This window comes from Camelus dromedarius, chromosome 26 (assembly GCF_036321535.1).
Source record: "Camelus dromedarius isolate mCamDro1 chromosome 26, mCamDro1.pat, whole genome shotgun sequence".
Taxonomy (NCBI): domain Eukaryota; kingdom Metazoa; phylum Chordata; class Mammalia; order Artiodactyla; family Camelidae; genus Camelus; species Camelus dromedarius.
The window spans coordinates 12,049,421-12,073,192 of NC_087461.1; the positions used below are offsets into that span (position 1 = coordinate 12,049,421).

At 43.5% G+C, this 23,772-nt stretch overlaps 1 protein-coding gene across 1 annotated transcript in view; it reads left to right on the plus strand.

The window, feature by feature from the left end:
- Positions 1-23,772, plus strand: part of KIAA1217 (KIAA1217 ortholog) — a 278,742-nt gene that overhangs the window by 135,191 nt on the left and 119,779 nt on the right. The window contains 1 exon segment of the mRNA XM_064479399.1: positions 10,082-10,280. Within this exon segment, the coding sequence (XP_064335469.1) occupies positions 10,082-10,280 (199 nt within the window).

A 23,772-nucleotide genomic window follows, 5' to 3' on the forward strand; every position in this document is an offset into this window, starting at 1 on the left:
CTTATTATTCCTTTACAAGGCAAAATTATTTTCCTTGTTTAAAATTCTTAAAAAAAAAAAAAGTGGTTTGCTCATGCCTTCAAGAAAGGGACATGCATTACCATCACCAATGGGGTCAGATGGAAAACAGCAGGGTTCTTCAGCCGGCCTTTTATTTCACATCATCTCCTTCAAGGGGGAAGCACAACACAAAATAACAATTGCGGGAATGTGTGTCTGAAAGAGGTGGGGGGCTGAGTTAACCAGATCCAGATTTGGAACCTCCTGATGGTGAAACTTTTTCACTTGATGGAAAGATGCTAAGTAGAGATGATGGAAAACCAGATCTTACCGCCTTAAAATAGGATTTACGTCTTTCTGGCTTTGAAGGGAAGTCAGAGCAGCTGATTCAAGGTGCTGTTTTCAGAAGCGAGTCTGTGTCTTGTCCTAGGCAGGACAGCAGGTGGGCAGGTGGCAGTTCAACATCAAAAAAATCCTGGAACCAGAAGAGGCTCCGCCCTGTCTGTGGGGCAACAGGCTGGAGCTGCTTCTCTGGGCACAGCCAAACCTCTTAAAGGAAAATAAAATAAGGAGAATTGATTCATCTACACATTACAAAGGGGTTGAAAAGTAGAAAATATTTGAAAGATCATAGAAAATGGGCAAAATTCCAAATTTACCAGGAGTCAGGTTTTCAGAGCCTTAAAATGAAGTTACTGTTATGATGTCAGAACCATCGATGGGAGAGCCTACCTTCTTAGTTAAAAAGTGAAGTGCGTGATCTTCGTGTCCAAAATTTAATTGATGGCTTTTCGCTCTTCTTTCTTAACCGTTTCTTTTTTTGGAAGTAGAAGTCTTTGCAATCCTGGATTCCTGCAGAACTTTGCATGGCATGAAAATGAAAATGTGTCTCCATTCCTGTATTTTCCCCATGAATTTGTGTCCTCATCTTAGGGGCCACCTATGAGGATGAATCCTTTTTCTTGGAATCTAATCATATGAAATACACACAAAAAGACAGGAATGGGCCTGGGTGTCTTCAGGTCACCGTAGATGAGAATCTTTTGGGATTCAAAGCCTTCCCTTCCCCTGATCCACTCTCTCTCTCTCTCTCTTTTTTTGGCAGGGGCCGAGGGGTAGGTAATTAGGTTTATTTATTTTTAGAGGAGGTACTGGGAATTGAACCCAGGACCTCATGCATGCTAAGCATGCGCTTTACCAGTTGAGCTATACTCTCCCCACCCCCTTTTTTTAATTAACTTTTTTTGGTGAGGAAGGAGGTAATTAGGATTGTTTGTTAACTAATTAATTTAATTTTTTTAATGGAGGAACCAGGGATTGAACCCAGAATTTTGTGCATGCTAGGCATACACTCTACCGCTGATCTATACCCTCTCCTCTACTGACCCACTCTTTAAAAATATCATGCTTACTCAGTAATTCTCTGATTTGCAAAAACAATATTATTCTCATTTTGGAGAAACAAAAAGGAAAGTATGTCACTCATGATACTGCCATATAAAGTAAACCAGTGCTAATAGTTGGGTGTATTGCTTTCATTTCTTAAATTATGAAAAAAAAGTTCTTACAAACACCTTGATTATGACTGCATAGTACTCCATTGTATGGCTACAGTATAACTTGCTAAGCAACCTTCTAAGTTGTTTCTAGATTGGTTTATTCTGTAAAAGGTGTATTAGGTACAGATTTTTTCCCTGACCCCCTGGAACAGGAAGTATCACTTTCCTTAATTTGTGTAAATCAAATTAATCTGACTTCACTTCAGCAGTTATTGAGAAATTGATTCTCATCATTTGGGGTCATAAAGAAAATCTTAGGGGACGTATCTAGTCCTATAGAACTGAGTCAGGTTTCTGGGTCCCTGGGGCACAGCAAATGACCTCCTAATATTCTGTTTGCAGGTGGGCTAATGGGGCTCTCTGCCAAGCTAAGCCAAGGCACACACTTCCGTCACTCTGAGCACAGCACCCATCCCTCCTCCTATTTGGGACCACTCCTTGTAAACGGAAGTCATGTCTCCACAATCTGAAGAACACCCTCACCATCACCACCAACAATAAAACTAGCATCCTCTTCCTGGACCTGGGAAGTCACCCCACCTCTTCCCGCCCAATCAGCAGCCTTCCTCCTCTCCCATGGGGGTGGGGGAGTGGGCAACCTCAGACTTATTTTCCAAATGTCTACCCTCTGAGCCCAGTCTAGGGAGGGAGTCCTCAGGTGTCCTCTGTAGCATAGAGACACGGCTAAAAGCCCTTTTCCCTGGGAAGATCTTAGAACACAAAGGCTTGGCAGTTTTCCCAAGAAGGTGGGGATAAGGGTAGATGTTCCATGATTTTTTGTTTGTTGCCAGCAACTACCAGGACAAGATAGATTGATTATATCTCAGAAGATGCATCTGATGCACAGATACCTCGAAAGAGAGTGTCTGTGTCATGTGATGCTTCTTTAAATAATGAGGACACGTCCTTGTCTGCACGCAAGTGTCCTTGTCCTGTGTGCCTTGGCGTCTGCAGGGGGCTTTGCATGGCGAGAGCGCGTTGGCAGAGGGGTCCTTCTTGCTCACTCGGCTCAGGGCAGTGCCTGCCTCCCGCATGGATGCCTGTGGCCGGCTCTAGACAGGGGAGATCAGGGGTGGTAACTACTCAGCATGACGGCCTTTTCATCTTTCTGATCTGATAATGAAGTAATACGCGCGCTAAAGGAAAATGGGGAAACAAAAGACACAGTTGTACTTCGCTCAACTGCTGAATCGTCTGATTTCCCTCCAGCCCAAACATCTTTCTGTTTTCACAGGTGAAAATCATGAAAAATGTCTGGGTGCCCTTTTGGTGGAAAGACGGAGGAAGGGGTTGAAATATTACCACTGAAGAAACAGGGTAGAAACTGAGTTTATCAAGGATAATTCATCAAAACAAATACTCAAGAAAATGCATCCCCTTTGTCCACGGTGGGGAGGGATATAATAATTTTCAGGGCTACACCTAAGTCTGTCCTTAAGAGAATCTCAAATATGCACAGTTGGAAGTTGATATTAGAACGAGGTGGGGTGCGTTTATGTCTTCTGGTTATCAGGGCCAGCAGCTCCTGGTTACCAGTTGACCTGGCATGTGTCCACAGACCACGCACACGCAGCACCCAGATCACACACTAAACACTCAGTCGTGTGTGTTTGTCTTACCGGCAGGACCCTTGAGTGTTTGCACCCAGGTTTTCTATTAAATACAAAAGCTGATTTCTTCTTTTCTAAGTCTCGAGCACCAGGCCCACCCAAAAGTGTCATAATTATTACCAAAGTAAGTGCAGTTCTCTCTTGCATTTGTTTTGCAGTTCTCACATCACTCTGTCATATTCTAGAACTGGGGATGTCCTCAGGCTATTCCCCAGATTGGCTGTGAGTAAGACTGGCGCTGAGGAGGTGTTGAGGCAGGGTTTGTCCTTCTGCCCATCAGCCTCGGAAGTTGTAGGAGGTAACCAAACAGCCCCTGCATCAGAAGCGCCCCAGGGTGTGGGGCCTGGGATTCACCTGAGAATGGCAGGTGGCAGGAGAGAGGGTCTCAGCCCAGGTGGCCCCTGGATGGTTTATGTAAGGACGAGAAGCAGTTGAAGAGCTGGGTGTGTCTACGGGAGCTCTGAGTCCTCACACCCCCAGACCCAAACCAGCAGATAACTTAGACTGGGAAACAGGGGTGCAGAGAAGGGAGGAAAGTGACTGTGTGCTGTGGTTCTAGAAAGGACTCTGTGAGCAAATTTCAAGGCTTGAACCTTCCACAGCAATAATTTGTTAATTATCTTGTGGTTAGAGGAGCCGGGATGGTAAAAGAAAAGTCTGGGAATCAGCCAACGTTTGTTACCTTCAAATATTTAGCTCCTTGTATGTCTCATAAGAGTACATAACACCTAGAAAGTCCTCTTCAGTTGGCGTCAGAATTTTGACTGTATTTCTGAGTTGAAAGCTTCACAAGTGCAAATGGGGCGAAAGTGGATGAATGTCATGATTAAATCAACGCTGTCAATTAGTGAGCATGAGGATAATGAGGCACGCCGAATGCATTTGCATGCGCATGTGGGAAGCTTTATTCTATTCTCGAATTCTCTGTGGAAACTGGGCATTCGTTAAAATGAAGTAAAACTTTAGTAAGGCAATGTTGAGTTTTCTTGTCAAAACAGAACGTAATCTGATGCGAAGTGGATGCCCCGGCTAACCAGACACCCCACGGTTGCTGACAGTGAAATGTATTACATAAAGCTACATTTACAGACTTTATTTTCTGGACCTCAGCATTTCAACATAGAGTTTAAAGGGTCTGGGGAAAAGATGGGAATGACAAAACATCGTCGCTAGCTCTTTCTCTTCTCTTTGGCTTTAGTCTCCAAATACAACATTGCAAAGAATAAGCATAAACTTCATCTCCTAGCAAGCATGGTGAACATTTCAGCAAATATTTGTTCAAGATGATAAAATGCATTAACGGCAGTCTTTTTTAAAATTGAGGCCATGCAGCTAAGTTGCATGCACTTGAGAACACAGATAGAGGAATCTCAATCCTGGTGCCCACACCAGCTACCTGTCTGTATAGAGTAGACTGAGGTTTTCTGGGTGACATGATTTTTTTCTTCTTTGTGTGGTGTGGATCTTAGAGTGATGCAGTTTTAGTCCTGAAAGGACTAACTACCAACTCGTTCAACCTGTGATCTTACAAAAGAGGGAACTATGACTCAGTGAGACTGTGTTGCCCAATTTGGGTCCAAGCTGGACTCCAGCCAGCATCTCCAGACTTCTGGTTAAATGACTTTACCACTGTCAGCTCTGGAATCCTGTGGACTGGATCCCATTTCCTTCACTTGCTGTAATTTTTGGGTATGTTGCTTTCATGATTTGTCTTCTCAGTGTCGCCAGTATGAGGAGGTGGCAGTGAGGGTTAAATAGATGGCCACACACCAGTCAGAGTGCAGTGGACACTGAATCTGTGCATTCCTTTCTCTCTCCCACACCCCTTCATTAGGAAGACAGTCTTCCCAGAGAACCAATCTGCATATGTTACAGATGAAGCAAAGAGGGTCTGTGTGAAGCCTGTTACCCCAGCATTCTTTGGTGATAGAAAGCCCTTCTTGAAGAAGAGAAGACTAGAATGGACAAGTGGGGTTCAGGTGGCCTGGTTAAAGAGATCCCCCTTCCTGATGTCCCCAGTGGACTTCTCATTTGGGTCTGTAGGTTTGGAGTCCCCTTATGATTTGGGGGAAACCTTCGAAGGTTGCAGTGGGAACAGAGGGAAATGGGTGGGTGTCACAGGTGACCATGAAATGCTGAGGTGAAATCCAGCCTTCCAGACCCTTGAGTCCTGCCCAGGTGGCCCAAAGAGTGTGTCCACCATCCTCTGTTACTCGAATCTTCCCAGTTAGCGGCAGCTCTCCACTCAGAATCTAAGGGCAGGTGCTCCAAATGCCATGCTATAGACCATGCATGACCATGCAAGAAAAGGCTTCCCTGAGCCAAAATGAGGACAATCATGCCCAACAGAAAGACTTTTTTGGGAGGCCAAATCTGAATTGTGTGAGTACCCTGCTTCCTGGTTTCTTTGGTATTAAAATATCTTTTCTTTATTGTGGCAATAATAATACCACATAGAGAGAAAATTTCAGTAGAGAGGGCATTTTTGGATGCCCCTTACTTTACGAAATAAACTCTTAGCAACTTTATTTTACTATTTAATTTGTGAAATACGGAATAATGAGAACTGTTGCTCCACAGTTGAGCTTTCTCCACAGTTATTACCAGCATTATAAACATGTGAGCGTCACAGTGGTCCAGTCAGAGGAGCTGTTAGGTCTTTGTCAGTGATGGTCAGCTTGTAAGACAGAGTCATCTCAAACTCATTTAAGGACAAGAATGGAATTAGTTGGAAGGAGTCCATCAGAAGGACCTCACTGTGTCCTGGACTCAGGAACCAGGGCGCCCAGGAGCCTAGATAGCTGTTCTATCTTTTAGGCTCTCCATTGGAGTCATGGGATCTCCTGTGCCCCATTTCCTGTACAGATCTGCTCCATCCTTTCTCGGTACCCTTCTCTGTCTGTTTCACATTCCCTGTCCATGTCGGCCACCACTTCAAATGACCTCGCATTTTAAGTTCCCAGTGGACACAGGCTAAGAGCTCCCCTGTCCCAGGGCTCCATTTCCAGGGAGAGAATGTGATTGGTCCAGCCAAGATCAGGTGGCTCCTGCTTGGTTCAGTCAGATGAGGCTGGGCTGGGAGTGGGTGACCATACACTTCATTGCTCAAACCAGTAGACCTTTGAGCATGAAAAGGGGGTTTGCTACTAATAATGACACTGGGACAGTGGGTGCAGAGCAGAAAATGGTCTCAGGGATGCTAGTGTCTGTGTTCACCCTGGGTGTGGGACATGGGGGTCAGGAACTTATCCATGAAGGGCAGGGAGGAATTCTCCAGGGAAGGGGGCATTGTTGAGGCCCAGAACCCTTTCAAAGATGGGTAAGTGTCAAGTCAAATAATAAAAGTGGAACTTTCTCACATATTCATTTTTACTAGAGAGCATTGCGGGAACACCAGGTTGCCTGTTGAAGACAATTTGGTACTCAGGTAATTCTGGATGATGTATCTGTTAGCTTGTTTGTTTGTTTTAATTGAAGTACAGTCAGTTACAGTATGTCAGTTTCTGGTGTTCAGCACTGTTGGCTCATTTGAGAGAGCAGAGAAAGACCTCAGAGTGTGCACAGTGGTGACACCTCCTTTAGAGACCACCAGTTGTCCCACTTCTCCTCTGGCATGCCCCCTGAGTGCACAAAGACCTGCAAATATGGGTGGGTGACTTTGCTCAGACCCAGCCTTAGCGCTTCCTCACCCCTGCTCCTCCTCCTCTCTGGACCCATCCTTTCATGTTGGCAGTTTTCCCCCCACGTCCCTGCTGCATGGCACTGTCACAGTGACACAACTCTCAGCTCTTCCTGTCCAACTGTTAACATATATCATAGCCTTGGCCCCCAAATATACCTTAAATGTGTTATGAGCTCAAGAACCATACACTTTTAACCCCTGGAGCCTCACCCTGTGCTCAATACCAAGTCCCTATTCCAAGTGCCTTTTTCCTTTTTTTTTTAACTATGTCAAATCACAGGGTATCTGACAGTAGTGTCGGCAATTTCCATTGTCTTTTCTCTGCCCGAAATGATGTCTCAGCAGCGAGCTGGCAACTGAGGGGAGGGGACCATGTGCGGAGATTGCTAATATGCAGTGATAGTTTGCAGTGAGAAGAAGTGAATGACATGGAAACAAGAGCCAGAGTTTATATTTGGAACTGAAAGGCTATATAGAGGAAGTTAAAAAAAAAAAAAGATTTAGCCCTTATATCTTTATTTTTATACATACTCCCACCACAATGACCCTGAGCAAGAAATCAAAATTTGATTTTGATTTTCTTCAAGGATTATTGCCTTTTGCAATGGAAAATGACAACTCATCAAATGCATTGTGTCTGCCGTAGGCTGCAAAGATGACTAGACAGCAGAGGTTGGGATTGCAGCCGTGTTGCTTCAAGTAATATTATTTCTTGGCTATTTTGCTAAACTGAATGTATTTTCTTTTCTTTTTTTTTAAGTCAGAGATGAGGACATTTTAGCTTGATATTCTGCTGAGCATAGTAACCAGGTAGCTACTTCACTGAAGACCATATGAATTTATGTAACTCTTGGTAAGCTGAGCAATGATTGAGGGTTGATTTTTCTAGTCTAGTAATACTCTTAAGGAATGCCAAAGCCAGATCCCAGGTTTTGTAACAGAAGCAGACTTTATGAAAAATAAACCACTTTGGGACCTTGCACAGAAAAATGAACCCAAAGCAGAGACAAATTAACCATTAATGGGTGTCCTTTCTGGCTGTGCTATCAGCTCAGTAATCTGAGCTGAGGGTTTCCTTGGAACACCCAGGCTGCCCACCTCCCCAAAGCCACATCCTGCACTTAAGGGGGTGCAGCGGGCTATGTGCTGACCTTCTTACCATTTTCATCTATGGAAATGTCCTGAGGGGTGAGCCAGGTTCGGGTGTCTGGATAATGCAGTAGTGCTCCTGCCAAGAGGGGTACTTTTAGCAAGAAAAGGGAAAGAAGCTGATCATCGCATCCTCGGAGGGTTCCCCTAGAGTACCAGGCACACCTGGGGTGTCCCTGAAAAAGCTCTGTAGCCAAGGCCTTGAGGCAGGACCAGCTGTCTGATTCTTAGTGTAGCTTGTTCCAAAAATTATTAAGAATTTCAAGATGGCCACAGCAGAGGATGAAACCAAGCACAGAGCCCTTTTAAGCACTGGGTGGGTTGTACACTCACAAAGCTGGTCCTACCTTCAATGTTAAGTGCTTCGGTGTTTTTAACTTCACAGTGCATTAGCATCCTTAGGAAGACTTAGAGGAAATTAAGGGATGCAAACTACTCCCTCCGCTCCCCCCCCAAAAAATTGGCTCCTGGGGACTGTCTGTATCCCACCACCAGCCATCAGCAGCTGTGGCACCTTAGTAAGGGAAAACTCACCTGCCTAATTCACATCAATTTGCCTTCCAGAGAGGGCGGGGCTTTGGGAGAGGGGAAAACTGAAATCGTGCGTTCATTCAACCTAATCCCCCCAGTATCACTGCCTCCCTTCCTCTGATCTTCTACAAGCATGGTCTCCAGCCTGCACACAATAGCCTAAGTGATCTTCTAAAAAATGTATTGGATCCTGGCCCTCTTCCCTCTTCTCTCTGCCTCAAATACTTCAATAGTGTTCTGATATCTTACAGTCAAATTGAGAATTCTCCCCTCAGCTCCAAGGCTTCATATGATTTGGACTCTGCTGGATTCCAGCCCCACCAAGTCTTCAGTGCTTGCCACTTTCTGCCTCAGGGCCTTTGCACATTTCATCCCCTCTATCTGGAATGCCTTTCTCTGTTCATCCCCACCCTCTGGCTTGCCCCCTCCTTCCAACTTCCCTCATCCTTAAGATCACAGTTTACTTGCTTTTCCAACTTTCCACCCACATACACCCACTCACCAATCTGGGTTACACACTCTCACTGCTTCAGTGTCTGCCCCCTGACTCAGCTGTAAGTACCGTGAGGGCAGGATCACGTCTGTTTTGTGCATGGTTCTGTCCCCAGTACCTAGCATGTGCTAGCATGTACCTAGCACGTACCTAGCTTGTACCTAGTATGTACCTGGGCATAGTAGGCACTAAATAGTTGTCTGTTTTGAAAGGATGAATGGATGTATGACACAGTTCATAGTTTAAACTTAATTATACACTTATCTTGTGTAATCTGTTGTCCTTCAGTAACTTCACCAATTAGTTTTGCAACTCTTGGACATGCATCTGTTTGTCTGAATGTCCCACAGTGCTCAGCCGGTAGTGTATGTTCAAGGAATGTTATTGACCGGTACAGCTTGTGAGTGTTTTACACATTCGGTCCCTTGCCATTACATCTATACTGTAATTATACACAGTCATGTATTGTGTGTGTGTAAGTTATTGTACATACTTTCTGTTGACTGGTGAGGTAAGTAATAGCCAATTAGAGAGACATCATCTGAATTATGGGATTTCTGTCTCAAAAGGAAAAAAATCAACTGTGCTATCTCCCTCACAATCTTACTTTACTGATTTTGGAAACAGTCTTGATAGAAGAGTTTAAAGGACTGGTTGTGTTCAGTTTACTCTGGTGTGAGCGCATCCTCTATGTTAATGCACAGCCCTGTCTGCTGTGATGATAACGACCGTGAGCATTTGTCCGACAAAAGGAATTGATTTGCCGTCATTCTTTCCTGTAATGTGGCCCATCCTCAGTGCCTTGCTTGAAATGGCATTTGCACAATGTCCAGTGATAAAAATCTGAGTGGAATACTCAGGGGCAACTATTTTTTCAGTAACTTTCACAATCAAGAATTTGACCCACTGGGTCTTTATTTCTGTATCGAGTCCTTCCAGTGGACTTCTCGCCACCATGTTGTTTTTCCAGATTAACACACCTTGATGGCCTTGAAAATATTTTCAGCCTAATGAATAATCATCTGTTTTCCCACTTTCTTTCCAATGCCTTTTGCAGACAAGAAGCCCCAAACTCTCTCACAGTCCTCAACCTCCCACCTTGGGCGACCCAGTCGAGCATTTATCAGAGGCGTCTGGTGACTCTTTGGAAGCCATGTCTGAGGGAGACGCCCCCAGTCCCTTTTCCAGAGGCAGCCGGACTCGAGCGAGCCTTCCGGTGGTTAGGTCGGCCAACCAGACGAAAGAAAGATCTCTGGGTAAGCTTCACACTTTGTTACTGTATGTGTGTATGTTTATATTTCTGAACAGATACCCTGCATCTGAATGTTAATTTGATCTTGATTTGTAAAAACAAAAGTAATCAGAAACTTCACTGATTTAGCATCAAGCTTGAGGACTGCTGAGGAAACAGCAAGTCTAAGCTGTCTTTGGGCTGGGCACTCAAGAGGCTAGCTGTGCTTGCCTGTGTTCCTGGAATAGGGAGAATGAGCCTCATTTCTTAGGGAACCTCCTCCCCAGTTTCAGAATTGTGCACGGATGGAATATGAGCCCTGCTCCACTGTCTGGCAGTCCAGGGGAGGACATTGATGGCTCCAGGAGGAAGAGGTGCAATGTGGCTAACACCCCCATAACTGGGAATGAAAGCCGGAAATACAGGGCTGTACTCCCCAATGCCACATGAAAGGAGGGAGGGGCTTGGCAGGAGTTTGGCATAGCTTTGCCTTTCAAGAAGCTTTTAAGAAAAGCAGGATTCTATCTTTCTGCCTCCACCACTCGTCACTTACTTTTTCATATTAGATATTCATTTTCTATCTTGCTTTGCTTTTTTTGCACCCCCCCCCCCCATGCTGGCCCTTTAATGAAATGTGCAGGCCATGAAGATTTTGACCTTTTTGCAAATTGTGCTGGTGTTTCATATGCTTGACCTGCCATCTCAAGGTTCCAACTCACTACACCTGTGTCTGCAGATATTTGGGGTCAGGGGAAAGAGGGGACAGGAACAGGGTCAATGCACAAAGGCTTCAGGGTCTGGCCCCTGCAAAAGACAGTTAAATTCTGCCTCTTAAAACTCAGCAAATGCCTTGCTTAAAGAAGAAAAGATAAGAAGGACATGGGGAGGCATCTTGATTTTGTTTCCTCAGTTACAGATTGAAAACTAGAGCAGATTGGGTTCAGACATTGTCCGAGCTGTTCTAAAAACAAAAAACAAACAAATCCCTATTATTTACTTGCATTATTGATATTAACTTTTAACATTAAATTTTGTGTACTTCATCTTAGGTTAATAATCCAGGGTCCTCATTTTACAAATGAAAGAAGAAAGCCACAGAAAATCTGCTTGTGTGTGTGTGTGTGTGTGTGTGTGTGTGTGTGTGTGTGTGTGTGATCAAACAGTTAATTAAATGGCAGAAGCGGGAAGTCCCTCCAGTTCCTATTCACCCCATTTATAAATGAAGGCATGGAACTTGCAGGGGTGGGTTTACCCAGGGATACAGGGCTCCGGCAGTGACAGGATGACACAGGCTGGGGTTTTCCATCTGGATTACAGAGCTTTGTGTTCTCTTAACCCCACTCAGGCTTGAGGCAGGAGCACCGGAGCCAGGCAAGGAGTGGAATTTCTCCCTTGTGCTTTGCAGGAAATGAACAAGGTTCAGGTCTCTGTAAAGATAGACTGTGCTTTGCAAAACTGAATGCAGATAAGGATAACTGCCTGTGTGCCCTCCCCCATACCTGGGGAAGAGTGAGCTTGTTGAAGAATGGACACTGTCTTGCAGACAGGAACTTCTCCCCACAGCCAAGTGCACTTGGCAATGCAGGTAGATGCTGGCAGCCTTCAGGATGCAGAAGCTGATGGCAGCCTTGCCCTAGGAATTGCTGAGAGTGGCTGGTGTTTTCTCGTGGGGTGGCTGAGGTTCTGCAAAACACTCAGTTTTCCTCTGAGCACACCTTGCTGTGAAGTTCTGGCGAGTCACAGCTGATTAAAACATGCATATGAGGTGTTTATTCTTCTAGCTCCAATAGGAGGTTTTTGGCCAGTGATTTGCAAAACTCCTGGATAGAAACAAAGTAACACAGGGAGAGGAGAGGAGCTGGGAGGGGAGGGGAGGGGAGGGGAGGGATGAGCAGTCTGTCCCAGCGTGGGGAGACTTGAGGCCAGAAAATGAGGCTGGCACTGGGCCAGTGGGCTTGGCACTGCCCTTGACCGCCTCTCTGTGGCTGATTTGGGAATGTCCTCCCAGCCTCACCTGGCCTTTGTGGTGTTAACTCAGTTGAGCCTGGATGGGAAATAAACAGGGAAGTGTGAGTCAGGGAGAGTCTAAACACAGTCCCCCTGCCAGTGGCCTTGCTGGCCTTGTGTTGGGGAAAATCCCCATGTGCCTGGCTGCATATAACACCCAGACAGGTTCCTGGGAACAGTAGGCTCCCCATAGAGTCCAGGGCCAGGAGCAGCGAGTGGATGTCCCCCTAGCATTGCGGCCTCAGAGGCTGCAGGTTGAGACTGAGCTGTGACCTCCTGCGAACCCACTCTTGGTGCCATCTGGAAGCCCCGAGTTTCCTTTGGGTTCTATCTGTACAATGCCATTTTTCCCTTAATCCACCGAATGTTACGACCTCCCCCAAAGTCCTGTTAATGTATTTATTTAAAATCGTCACACTTGGTTCATCATGGATTATTGCATTAATTTTGATTTTTTAAAATATCTCATTAAAATATTATTTACCTTGATTACTGAGTTTCGAGGGGGCCCCGTAAATTACCTCACTCTCCTAAACCCAGTAGATGCCCCCTGTGTGTCACCCCAGGAACTTCACACACCATCGGGGTGATCTCAGAGCCAGGAAGCAGGCGGAGTCGGGAAAGCCCTGCGCCTAGGCTGCATTCTGCACATGTGTTGTGTTACTGGTGACCTTGCCCAGCCCCAGTCCTGAGGGTGGAGCAGGGACTGGACCCATCCTCAGACCCCTCCTGCTCCCTGGATGGGATGCAACCTTGCTCTCATTTCAAGCAGCCTGTGCTTGGAGATAAACCTGCCGGCTTAATCATTTTTCCACTTGAATAATCCCTCCTTTCTATTGCTTTGGCGTATTTAGGGGATGGGAGGAGCACGGAGAGGCTGCGTCTGCTGCATTGCGCAGAGGCTTGGAAGACATGCAGGAGGGAGAAGGGATGGCTCTAAGCGGCTGTTTCGGACAGTGAAGTTAGATGTCATTGGTGTCTATCATTTCTGATGCATCCTGCGTGCACGATGTGAGCGTCTCATTCTGGGACTGCAGGCAGGGCCAAGTGACAAAACCCAGAAATCTTTTTTGTTGGTTGAGGGCCAACCAGGCACTCTTGGGTATTTACAAAACAGAAAGGTAAAGAAAGAAATTTGCTCAGCGGCTCTGATTTATAAGGTGACCAGGTTCCAAAGAGCCAGCACCTCTAAATCTTTACTTGTACAGAGTGGTGGGTTCCCTGTGGGCTCCACCCACCCAGAGCCCAAATGAAATTCTTCTCAGTGGTATTTATGCCATCCCTGCTTCCCTCTCTCTTTAGTGAAATTAGGAGAAAGGAAGTCTACAGAAGAAAGTGAAAGACCATTTTGCAGTGGAGTTGGGTTTTAAAAAATAATTTCCATGAAAAATTGTCCCGCTGAAACTCGGTCTGGGTCTGAGTGATGGAGTCGTTTCCTTTTCATCACTGCTGTCTTATAAATGTCTGTCTGAAATGCGACCATGGGCAGGGGCTGGTGTCTGACTGCTCGGCGGTGGGCCCTGGGGGAAAGGGTAGCCACAAGATGTCCCCACCCTTCTGTGTGCCCTCAGGAATTTGAAAACAGAGCAGCAGCGGCAGCTTCCTTCTCGCTGCAGCCAGATGCTTTCCTTGATGGGAGTCTGAACGGTTAGCTTTGGAAGAGACTCCTCTCCTCCCAGCCTGACAGCCAGAGGTGCTGCCATTTCTGTAACAAATTACCTCTTAAACACTCCGACTCAACAGGCAAGAATGATTTTAAAAGGCTCAGGAGGATTTTAGACTAATTGAGGGAGAACTTTCCCAACATAGGTGACTTGTTGAGTATCTTTGTGGCTGTTCTCCTATTTCAAGGTGGTAACAGTGTTGGTGACTGCTTCCTGGTGGGGGGATTTAAGGAACAGAAGGGTCACCATTGCCAGCATCTCCCCTCCTGTGCAAAAGGGTCAGTAGGAGGTTAGAGAAAAAAATTGTGGAAACGTCCATCTGCAAAGTGGAAAACCAAGAAGGCTTATGGGCAAAGACTGCAAGCCTCTTACTAGCTTATGAGCTTGTTTGAGCTTGAAGAAGTTATCCTCTGGATAGTTAAAAAAGAAATAAATTTCAGACAAATGGAAAGAAGTATTACTCTATAGAGTAAGTGAAGCATTTATGGAATTTGTCCTCCTAAATGCCAGTAGTGATTGAAATATAATATTATACACATTAAAACTTACAGGAGAAAGTTTTTTGTTTCTATATTTTTATTGAAGTATAGTTGATGTACAATATTATATGAGTTACAGGTGTACAATACAGTGATTCACAAGTTTTAAAGGAGAGGGTGTGGTTGGTTTTTGCAGACTTCTTGGTGTCAGACTCTTTTGTGCTTGCAGCTGTCTTCTGTAGGTCTGTTCACGGTGTTCCTATGAACCTCCAGCAAGACAAAGGCTATTCTCTGTTCTGCAACGTTTTATCTCTATGAATGGAAAGAGTGTTATACCTTTAAAGATTAAGAGTCTGGAGAATGGACTGTCTTGTATATTTCAGGCTGTAGGCAACATTCTTTTGGTGATTAAACTTGTAGCAAAGGCAACAGAATACAGAGGTTAAAGTAAGAACAATAGATCCAATATGGAGTCAGATTTGTTCTTCTATTACAAGAGGATTTTCTCTAGCATGGGAACTAAGTGGACAGGGGTGGGGGACTATGACGACTGGCTGGCATGGTCCACTTCAGTTTCCTTCTAGCATGCCTCTCTTTACTTTAGAAGCTGATAAGACTCATTCTGGAATGTGAGATGTGCAGGCTTCCAGACGTAGGGAGCAGGGCACTGGTGGAGGTTTCGGGTTCTCTTTGGCATCAAAGGTCTCAGAGCACAGTCACTCGCTTGGTAGGGTTGGAAGTCAGGGTGCAAAGCATCCATTTTTCTACTACTAAGGATGCAGGTGTGGTCCAGCTTTCTAACAGAACCAGCAGCTTCCTGACCAAGACAGCCATGGCTTTGGAGTCTCAGGGGTCCAAGGTGGCCAGAAGCTTCCTCTTTGTCAAATGGGTTCTGCATTGTCCCACTTCTAGAGTGAAAATTTGGCCCAATGATTCTGCAAGCCACTTAATAAGTCCTTTTTTTTTTTTTTTTTTTTTTTGCTTAAACCAGCTGGAGTCAGTTCAGTTCAGTTTTCTGCAACTGAACCCCAGCTGCTACAAGGGGTCTGATTTGCTGTATTTGTAGAAATTGTAGTGCTGCCTCTTGTGTGTATTTCAGAAAATATGACAAGTACCAGTACAGACTGATGACTTTTAGAGACTTGGCAGTGAACTGGAGAGTGAACTGGAGAATGAACTGGAGGTGTGGTTTCCCAACTGCGTTCCTTAGAACTCTGGAGTTTTCTGGTGTTTTCTCTACTGTAAATATTGCACTTTCATATAAGATTTCATTTGGAAAATGAGCTATGCTAAATTTCTAACACACAGTAAAATACATTAAGTAGACCAAGGGGCATGGAAGAATAGGGGAGTTATGAAGAAAGTTCCTCTAGACAGCAAGAATCCTTGAGTACTTCTCTTTTGCCATATTGAGTGAGTCAAAAAGATTGCCTCCTAGTTGTTTTTGTTTTTTTGCACTTGATGTAACAAATGTCTTGAAAGGTAGCTTTTAAAAACTGAATCAATCTTTAAACTAAGGAGGAGGGGGAATGGATGGGGGACCAGGAATTAACCACTGAAGGAAACATTTCAACAAATCCTCTTGGTAGAGCAAAACATGGTTTTGTGATACAAGTAATCACCCCCGAATTTTCCTTTATAAGCTTGGGTTTTCATATGTGAGGTTTTCTGAAAGAAGGGAGTACTTATCCAAGTTTACCCACTTGGCTCTCAATTCACCCATAAGAAAGAATGTTCTTGTAAAAGATTGTGTAGACTCATGATTTGTTTGTACTTACTTTAAAAAATAAAGTTAGTCAGATGTCTTTCGAAATCCCTTGCTATTAACATTCCTGGGTTGAAACTGTAGAATAGGCTTCTCAGACTTTGAGGAAATGGTTTAGTTAATGTGGTACCTGAGGAGTTCTGTGCCCATCACCAACATCTTGAGGGTTACTTTGCAGACAGGATGCAGGTAGGGAAAGTGTCAACAAAGGTGGATAGAAGATTTGATGGATTCTCAGAGTTGGAGCCCTCCCCGAGAGACCATCATTTTACAGGGTCTGTCTGAGGCTGGGAAGTACCAGTGAAAAGACGTGGAGAAGACTGTGGGTCTCCTGTTTCTGTTTCTTCCTTTATCGCTGGGATGTTCCTAAACCTGGATCACAGGTCACCTTTTTGTAAAGTTATCAGAAAACATTTCTCTACTGCAGGTGGAGCTATAGGGTTAAATAACTGGAAAGGTGACTTTAGTTGCCAAAGCTATTTCAGAAAATCAGACTGCTGGTAAACCGGTGTGAAATATTTCTTTCTCTATGTCACAGCCGTGAAACCCCATCCAAACCCAGACTCCTAGATAATGTTTATGCTTATCCTTTATTCAAAGAGGAAGTCATCCATAGAATATAAACTTGTGGTTTCCAAGGGGGCGGGGGGTTGGAACAGATAGACTGGGATTTCAAAATTGTAGAATAGATAAACAACATTATACTGTATAGTACAGGGAAATATATACAAGATCCCTATGGTAGCTCACAGAGAAAAAAATGTGACAGTGAATATACACATGTTCACGTATAGCTGAAAAATTGAGCTCTACACTGGAATTTGACACAACATTGTAAAATGATTATAAATCAATTAAAAAAGTTAAAAAAAAAAGTCATCATCAAGTTTCATAAGACAACAGAAAAAAGCAAGTTTCATCCATTATTTATACCTCTCTACATCCAAAATAGATTTGATTTGGCTTAAAACAATAAAAGTATATAAGAACCATTAAACTAAGAATTAATACAAGTAGCAGTTGGGCACAATATGTGTGCCAGGAAAATTAAGATAAGAATAATTGCTGTTAATTGCAGCCAAGATAAAAAAAAAAGAAGATAAAAGAAGAAATATAATGAGTTCAGTGGATTTCATTATTTAAGAAGAGGTTTATAGCAGCTCATTTAGAGCATTATAATCCAAGAACTCCTGTATCTTAATGTTGTTGACATCGTATTATGTAATAGACAGTTATATTTAACACTTGTTTTATGGAAAGATTCTTTGTAGAAAACTTTAAAATCCAAGGACATAGTATGAAATTATCTTATTAGAAGTTGTGTCTTTTGGACTCTTGTAGGTTTCTGGTGATGTAATTGGATACATGGCAAAAGTTCATCTAGTCTTGATAATTGACCTGGCCCCCAAATGATTGGCTCTTGGCTAGTAATGGTCTCATTAGGGTGGGTAACTTCAGACAGAGGGGAGAATTTGAGGGGCAGGTCACTGTAGAATGCTTGAAAGGCAAAAGATTTGGAGAAGAATCCCCAAATTCCAAATTCCAAATTCCTAGTAATACCAACCACTGCTCTGCACTCTTTCCGGGGATGAGATTGGAGGTATCTGGATTCAGATAATGTGCCCTGCCTGATATGCTCTGCTGCGGTTTGGTTGGAACAGAAGATGAGGCTTTAAGAAATGTTGCCTGAACTGCTTTGCGGGGAAAAGATTTAGTTTATTGAATGCTGTTGTTTTTCCTTTGCTGCGAAAACTCTACCTAAAATCTGTTGACAATGACTTGCTGTTTTTTTGGTAAATGTAAAATTCATTGCACCCTTAAGAGTTTCTTGCCAAGTTAACTTTGTTCTTTCAAAGCCAGCTTTAAAATATAATCCTTGATGCTCATCTAATTCTCTAAGAGATTGCACACATTCTTTGCACCTGCTTTTAAAGATTATTCTATGAACTACTAAAAATAATATTAAGATGCAAACCAGCTTTATGTTATACACCCAGGTAGAATTCCATCCTTGGTGCCCTCATCCTAGACATGACCTCCAGAAAGCTGCCCAGGGGCGTCTGGAAACTGAGATTTGGGGCAGTTTCTTCTGTTTCAGGCAGAGTGTAAGAAGAGAGGGAAGTATGTGTCTGCATTGTTAGAGGGTCGCTGTAAGTCTTCATAGGTGAAGGAATCAGTGAATTCCATCCAGATTTCTCAAGTAACCCCTGTGACACAGGATGTCAACTAAGCGGCCTCAAGGTCCAGAGATGAGGTCCTGTGTAGACCACCTGGGGACTCAGTCTCCATCCAGAAGCTGCTTTTGAGCATGAGAGTAGGTGAGCCCCGAGGCCGCACCAAGATGGTCTGCAGTTTCTTGTCAGGCTGAGCCACTCTCTTAGGGGCTGTTATTGGCCAAACAGTATCTTCCTCTCACTACCCCCCTCCAAGTTTGTATGTTGAAGACCTAACGTCCACCATCCCCAGTCTCTCAGAATGTGACTGTATTTAGAGAAAGGGCCTTTTTAAAGAGGTGATTAAGTTAGAATGAAGTCATAAGGGTGGGTCCTAATCCAATAGGGCTGGTGTCCTTACAAGAAGAGGTTAGGTCACAGACGGGCACAGAGGGAAGACTGTGTGAGGGCAGAGGGAGAAGATGGCCCTCTGCAAGCCAAGGGGAGCGACACCAGAGGAAATCGGCTCCACTGACTGCTTGGTCTAAGACTTTCAGCCTCCGAAACTGTGAAGGGATAGATTTCTGTCGTGAAGTCACCCAGTGTGTGGATGAAATGGCAGCGCCAGCAAGCAAACACAGGAACACGGGACATTCTTCTTTCCTTTTTTATACAAGGGGACAGTCAGGCTTGAGGCAGTTGTCACAAACTTAAAGTGTTTGTTTCTTCAAGACAGTGAAAATTCAATTAGTCAGGTTTTCTGTTTATTTTAATTTGGGTTTTATTGCTACGCCTTTCAGCCTTTGGACAGTACATCGACTTGGTCTCTTAGCATTGCAAGGGGACATTTTAAACCCCTGGGACAGTTTCAACTTCCATAACTACTTTTCTGTCTGGCATCTCCCAAGCCCCATCCTCAGACTTAGCAAATGAAAATTGTTTCGCATCTAAATTATTTAACTGTATCTCATCAAGAAAAGCTCCAAATTTCATCATGCCAAATTTGAGTTCTTGCAAGTTTGGTGATGTCATTAAAGATGATGTTCCCACCAACTTGACACTTTCAGAACTTTTCTTAGGTGTTAATTGGCTTTCAGACATCTCTGGCTAAATTTCTCCCAATAATATAAAGCTAAAAATGATTTAAGAACTGAATCCTTCCATTTTTTTTTCTTTATAGGTTTTGCCCATTTCTCAATTTTTTTCTCCATTTATGTATTTATGCATTTATTAAGAATCTGTTCAGTTCCTGGCACTGTTAAAGGTGCCATGGTGAGTTATTTAAAAAAATATATGAAATCTGGTTCTTGTATTCAAGGAATTTTCAGTATAACTGAAGACACATGGTAACCATGTAAAGCCATTAAAATATACATAAATCAAAGACTGCATGGATGGAGCTGTGCATACACCCAGCCTCACTGGCTCCCAGCTGTTCCAGCATCTTCCACATCAGGAACATGCCCATGCTGCTCTCTCTGTCTGGATCCAAACCCCACTTGTGGGCCCCCCATGTCTGCATGGTCCCCTCCTCACTGCATTCAGAGCTGTGCTCAAACAGCCTCTTCAGAGAGCCCTCCCCTGAGTAAGATGGCACCCACCCTGCCAACCTCTTTTGACTTACCCATCTACATTCTTTCTCATGATACATCATTTAGAACAGTGGTTCTCCAATTTTAGCAGAGAACGTATTAAAACACAGATGTCTGGCTCTGCTTACTGCCTTTCTGATTCAGTAGAATGATGGTGAGACCCACGGATATGCAGCTCTAAATAGTTCCTGGGTCACCTGGATGCTGCTGGTCAGGGGATCCCTGATTCAGGGTAATATTACTCCCTGGGAAAGATTTAAAGTATCATTACAACATAGCACCACATGAGGGCATTTTATTTAGTCTCCATAGTGGATGGAAAGCAGTCCTCTTACATTAGCAGGAAACTATGGAGACCATAATGTCTGCTGCAGATCACGTCCTTGAACTGGAGTATTTAATTCCAGCTCACTTGACTCAGAGGGCCCTCATAAGAAGTGTGAGAATCACGCATCCTTCCTGCAGTGTACTGTAGAGCCAACCTGCCTCGCCTTCTTCTGCTCTGTGCCCTTCCTATTTTTGATCCCTATTTGATCTGTGACCTGCCTTTATCTGCCATCTCATCACCCAGCTTGATGCACTTGGAAATGTACAGATTCAATGTGCCTGGCCTTTTCATAGGACATCATGCCTCTCTGTACCCACAGCTCGATTTCCTGAACTCAGAGATGCCCCCCCCCCACACCAGTGTCCTGCCCTTGTCTGCCCCAGGGAAACTCTTGCACCAGCCGTGGTCAGTTAGGACCCAGGTATTGGTATTGATATGGTGTTGACAGGGCAAAAGCTGGTGGATGAGTCCAGTGCAGCTGAAAATTTTGCTGGAGAAGAGAGATCCCTTGGGACAAGATGCTTTATGCTTTGATTCAGTCATTGGTTTTGCATGATTCTAGGGCAGCGTTCTTTCATATGCTCCCGTTTGCCTTTGTACGAAGAGTCAGGTAATACAGGAACCCTTTTAAGAGTAAAATATTTCAATTTAACATATTAATTAAATACATATTAAATACCTAGAATGCCCGTGGTGCTGTATTAGGTAGGAAGAAAGTAAGTCATTCTTTCAACAAATATTTACTGAGTTCCTACTAAGGCAGCCCTGGGTGCTGTCAACCAAAGAATCACAACCCTCTGATGTTCTGGAGCTGCTATTATGTTGGGAGAAGAGATGATAAACAAGTAGAATACAGAATAGATGGTATAAATGCCATGGAGAGGAATAAAATAGAGGCAGGGGTCCAGTGAGTGCTGCAAAGATGAAGGTGTGAAAGTTGTCATTTTGAAAAGGGTGGACAGGGAGAGCATCACTGAGAAAGCAGCATTTGAGCCATGACCCACAGCACATGAGGATGCAGGCCATGCAGACATCTTGGGGAGGAGAATTCCAGGCAAAGGAACCAGCCAGTGCAAAAGCTTTGAGGGAGGGCACACCTGGCGCACTCAGGAAACAGCCAGGAGACCACTGTGACTGGCACAGTAACAGAGGAGTTAGGGGATGAGTCTGGATAAACAACGGGAGCTGGATAATATAGGGCTTGGACAACAGCAGATATCTGCACAACGCTGTCCTCATTGCAACGGGAATGGCTATATCACAGAATTATGAGCAGTGGGCATTGATCCCATTTTAAAGATTGTATTCTGGCTGCAGGGTTTGAAGTAGAATAATGGGGGACTAAGCAGAATTTGTGAGGACTAGTTAGTCTTGCTGTAATCTAAGGAGATGAGGGTGTTAGCAGTGGAAGCAGTGAGAAGAATTTGGATTCTGTATGTGTTCTGAAATTAGAGTAAGAAGAATCCTTGCCATCCAGAGGTTCTAATGAAGGAGAGATATCTATGTAAGAAATCACCAGAGTAGCTGACATTGGCCCCCCAGATACATGGTATCTAACATGCTATACAGCAAGGCCAGGATCTGAACCCCCCGCAGTCTGTCTCCAGAGCCCATGTACTAAACCACTGTACTGTACTGAAAAGGGAAAGCAGAAAACAGTCAGAGAACAGTGGAATAATGTCTTCAAGATCCTGGGGGAAATATCACTTTTAACAAGTATTCATTTAGCCAGCAAGGTTGTTACTTAAGAGTGAGGGTGAAGAGAAGACATTTTCAGGTGAGCAGATTAAGAGTATTTAGCATCCAAAGACTCTGGCTGAAAGAACTGGTAACATGTATTTCACATAAAAATCCTCAACAAAATATTAGCAAATCAAGTCTAACAATCTATTAGAAAAAAATACATCACCACTGAGAGGGGTTTATCCCAGGTATGCAAGGCTAGTTGAATATTTGAAATTCAGTCAATGTTATCTACCATATCAACGGGCTAAAGAAGAAACGAATCGTATGATTACATCAACTAACATATTACAAAGCATTTGAAAGAAAACTGTATCCATACATGATTAAAAAAAAACTAACAAACTGGGAATGGAGGGGAACTTTCTCAACACATAAAGAGCCTCTACCAAAAAACCTACTGCTAACGTCATGCTTAATGGTGAGAGACTGAATGCTTTCCTTCTTAAGACTGGGAACAAGGAAGGCAAGACTATCCAACCTCACCATTCTTATTCAGCGTAATTCTGGAAGTTCTAGCCAGTGCAGCAGACAAGGAAAAGAAGTAAAAAGCATGCCACTTAGAAAAGAGGAAGTAAAACTCTCTGTGCTTCCAAAAGACCTATCTACATAGAAAATCCCAAAGGATGTACCCAAAAAAAAAAAAAAGACAAACAAACCAACAGAACCCTCTCATAGAAGTAATAAGTGAGTTCAGCAAGGTCACAGGATACAAGATTAACATACAAACTCAACTGCATCTCTGTATACACAAAGCAAACACATGGAAGCCAAAATGAAAAGCATAATGTGATTTACAGTTGCTCCAAAGAATATTAAATACTTAGGTATAAATCTAACAGAACACATACAGGATCTGTATGCTGGAAATTACAATACACTGATGAAAGCAATCGTGAACCTAGTAAGTGAAGAGATACTGTTTTCATAGATTGGAAGCCTCAACAGAGTAAAGATGTTAGTTTTCTCCAAATTGATCTACAGGTTTAAGACAACTCCTATTAAAATCACAGCAAGTTTTTTGTTTTGTTTTGTTTTAGAAACAGAAGCAAGCTTATTCTAAAATTTATATAAAAAGGCAGAAGGGCTAGAAAGGGTAAAACAATTTTGACAAAGAAGAAATAAAATGGGAGGAATCAATATACCTGATTTTGAGCCTGACCACAGAGCTACAGCAATCAGGACTGTGTGGTATTGGCAGAGAGACAGACATGTAGATTAATGAAACAGAATAGAGAACACAGAACTCTACCCAGAAAATTATACTGAACTGATTTTTGACAAAATTGCGAAAGCAGTTCAATGGAAGACAGACAGCTTTTTCAACAAGTGATATTTGGATCGGTTGGACATCCACAGGCCGAAAAGAGAACTTTAACTTAATTCTCACACTTGTACAAAAATTAACTCAAGCTAGATCATGGACTTAAATGTAAAATGTTGAAAATTGAAGCCTTTCGGAAAAAATAAAGAGATACTATTCAGGACTTTGAGTTTTGTGAATAGTTCTTAGATGTAACACCAAAAGCACAATCCATAAAAGGAAAAATTGATAAAATGGACCTCTTCCAAAACAGAGGCCAAAAAAACAGACCTTGTTAAGAGGATGAAAAGATAAGCTACAGTCTGGGAGAAAAATATTTGTAGTCATGTAACTGACAGGGGACTAATATTTAAAATGTATAGAGAATTTTCAAACTCAACAATAAAAAAATAAAAAAATCCAATTAGAAAAAGGACAAAATACAGGAAGAGACATTTCAACTGGAAAGGAGGTACAAGATAG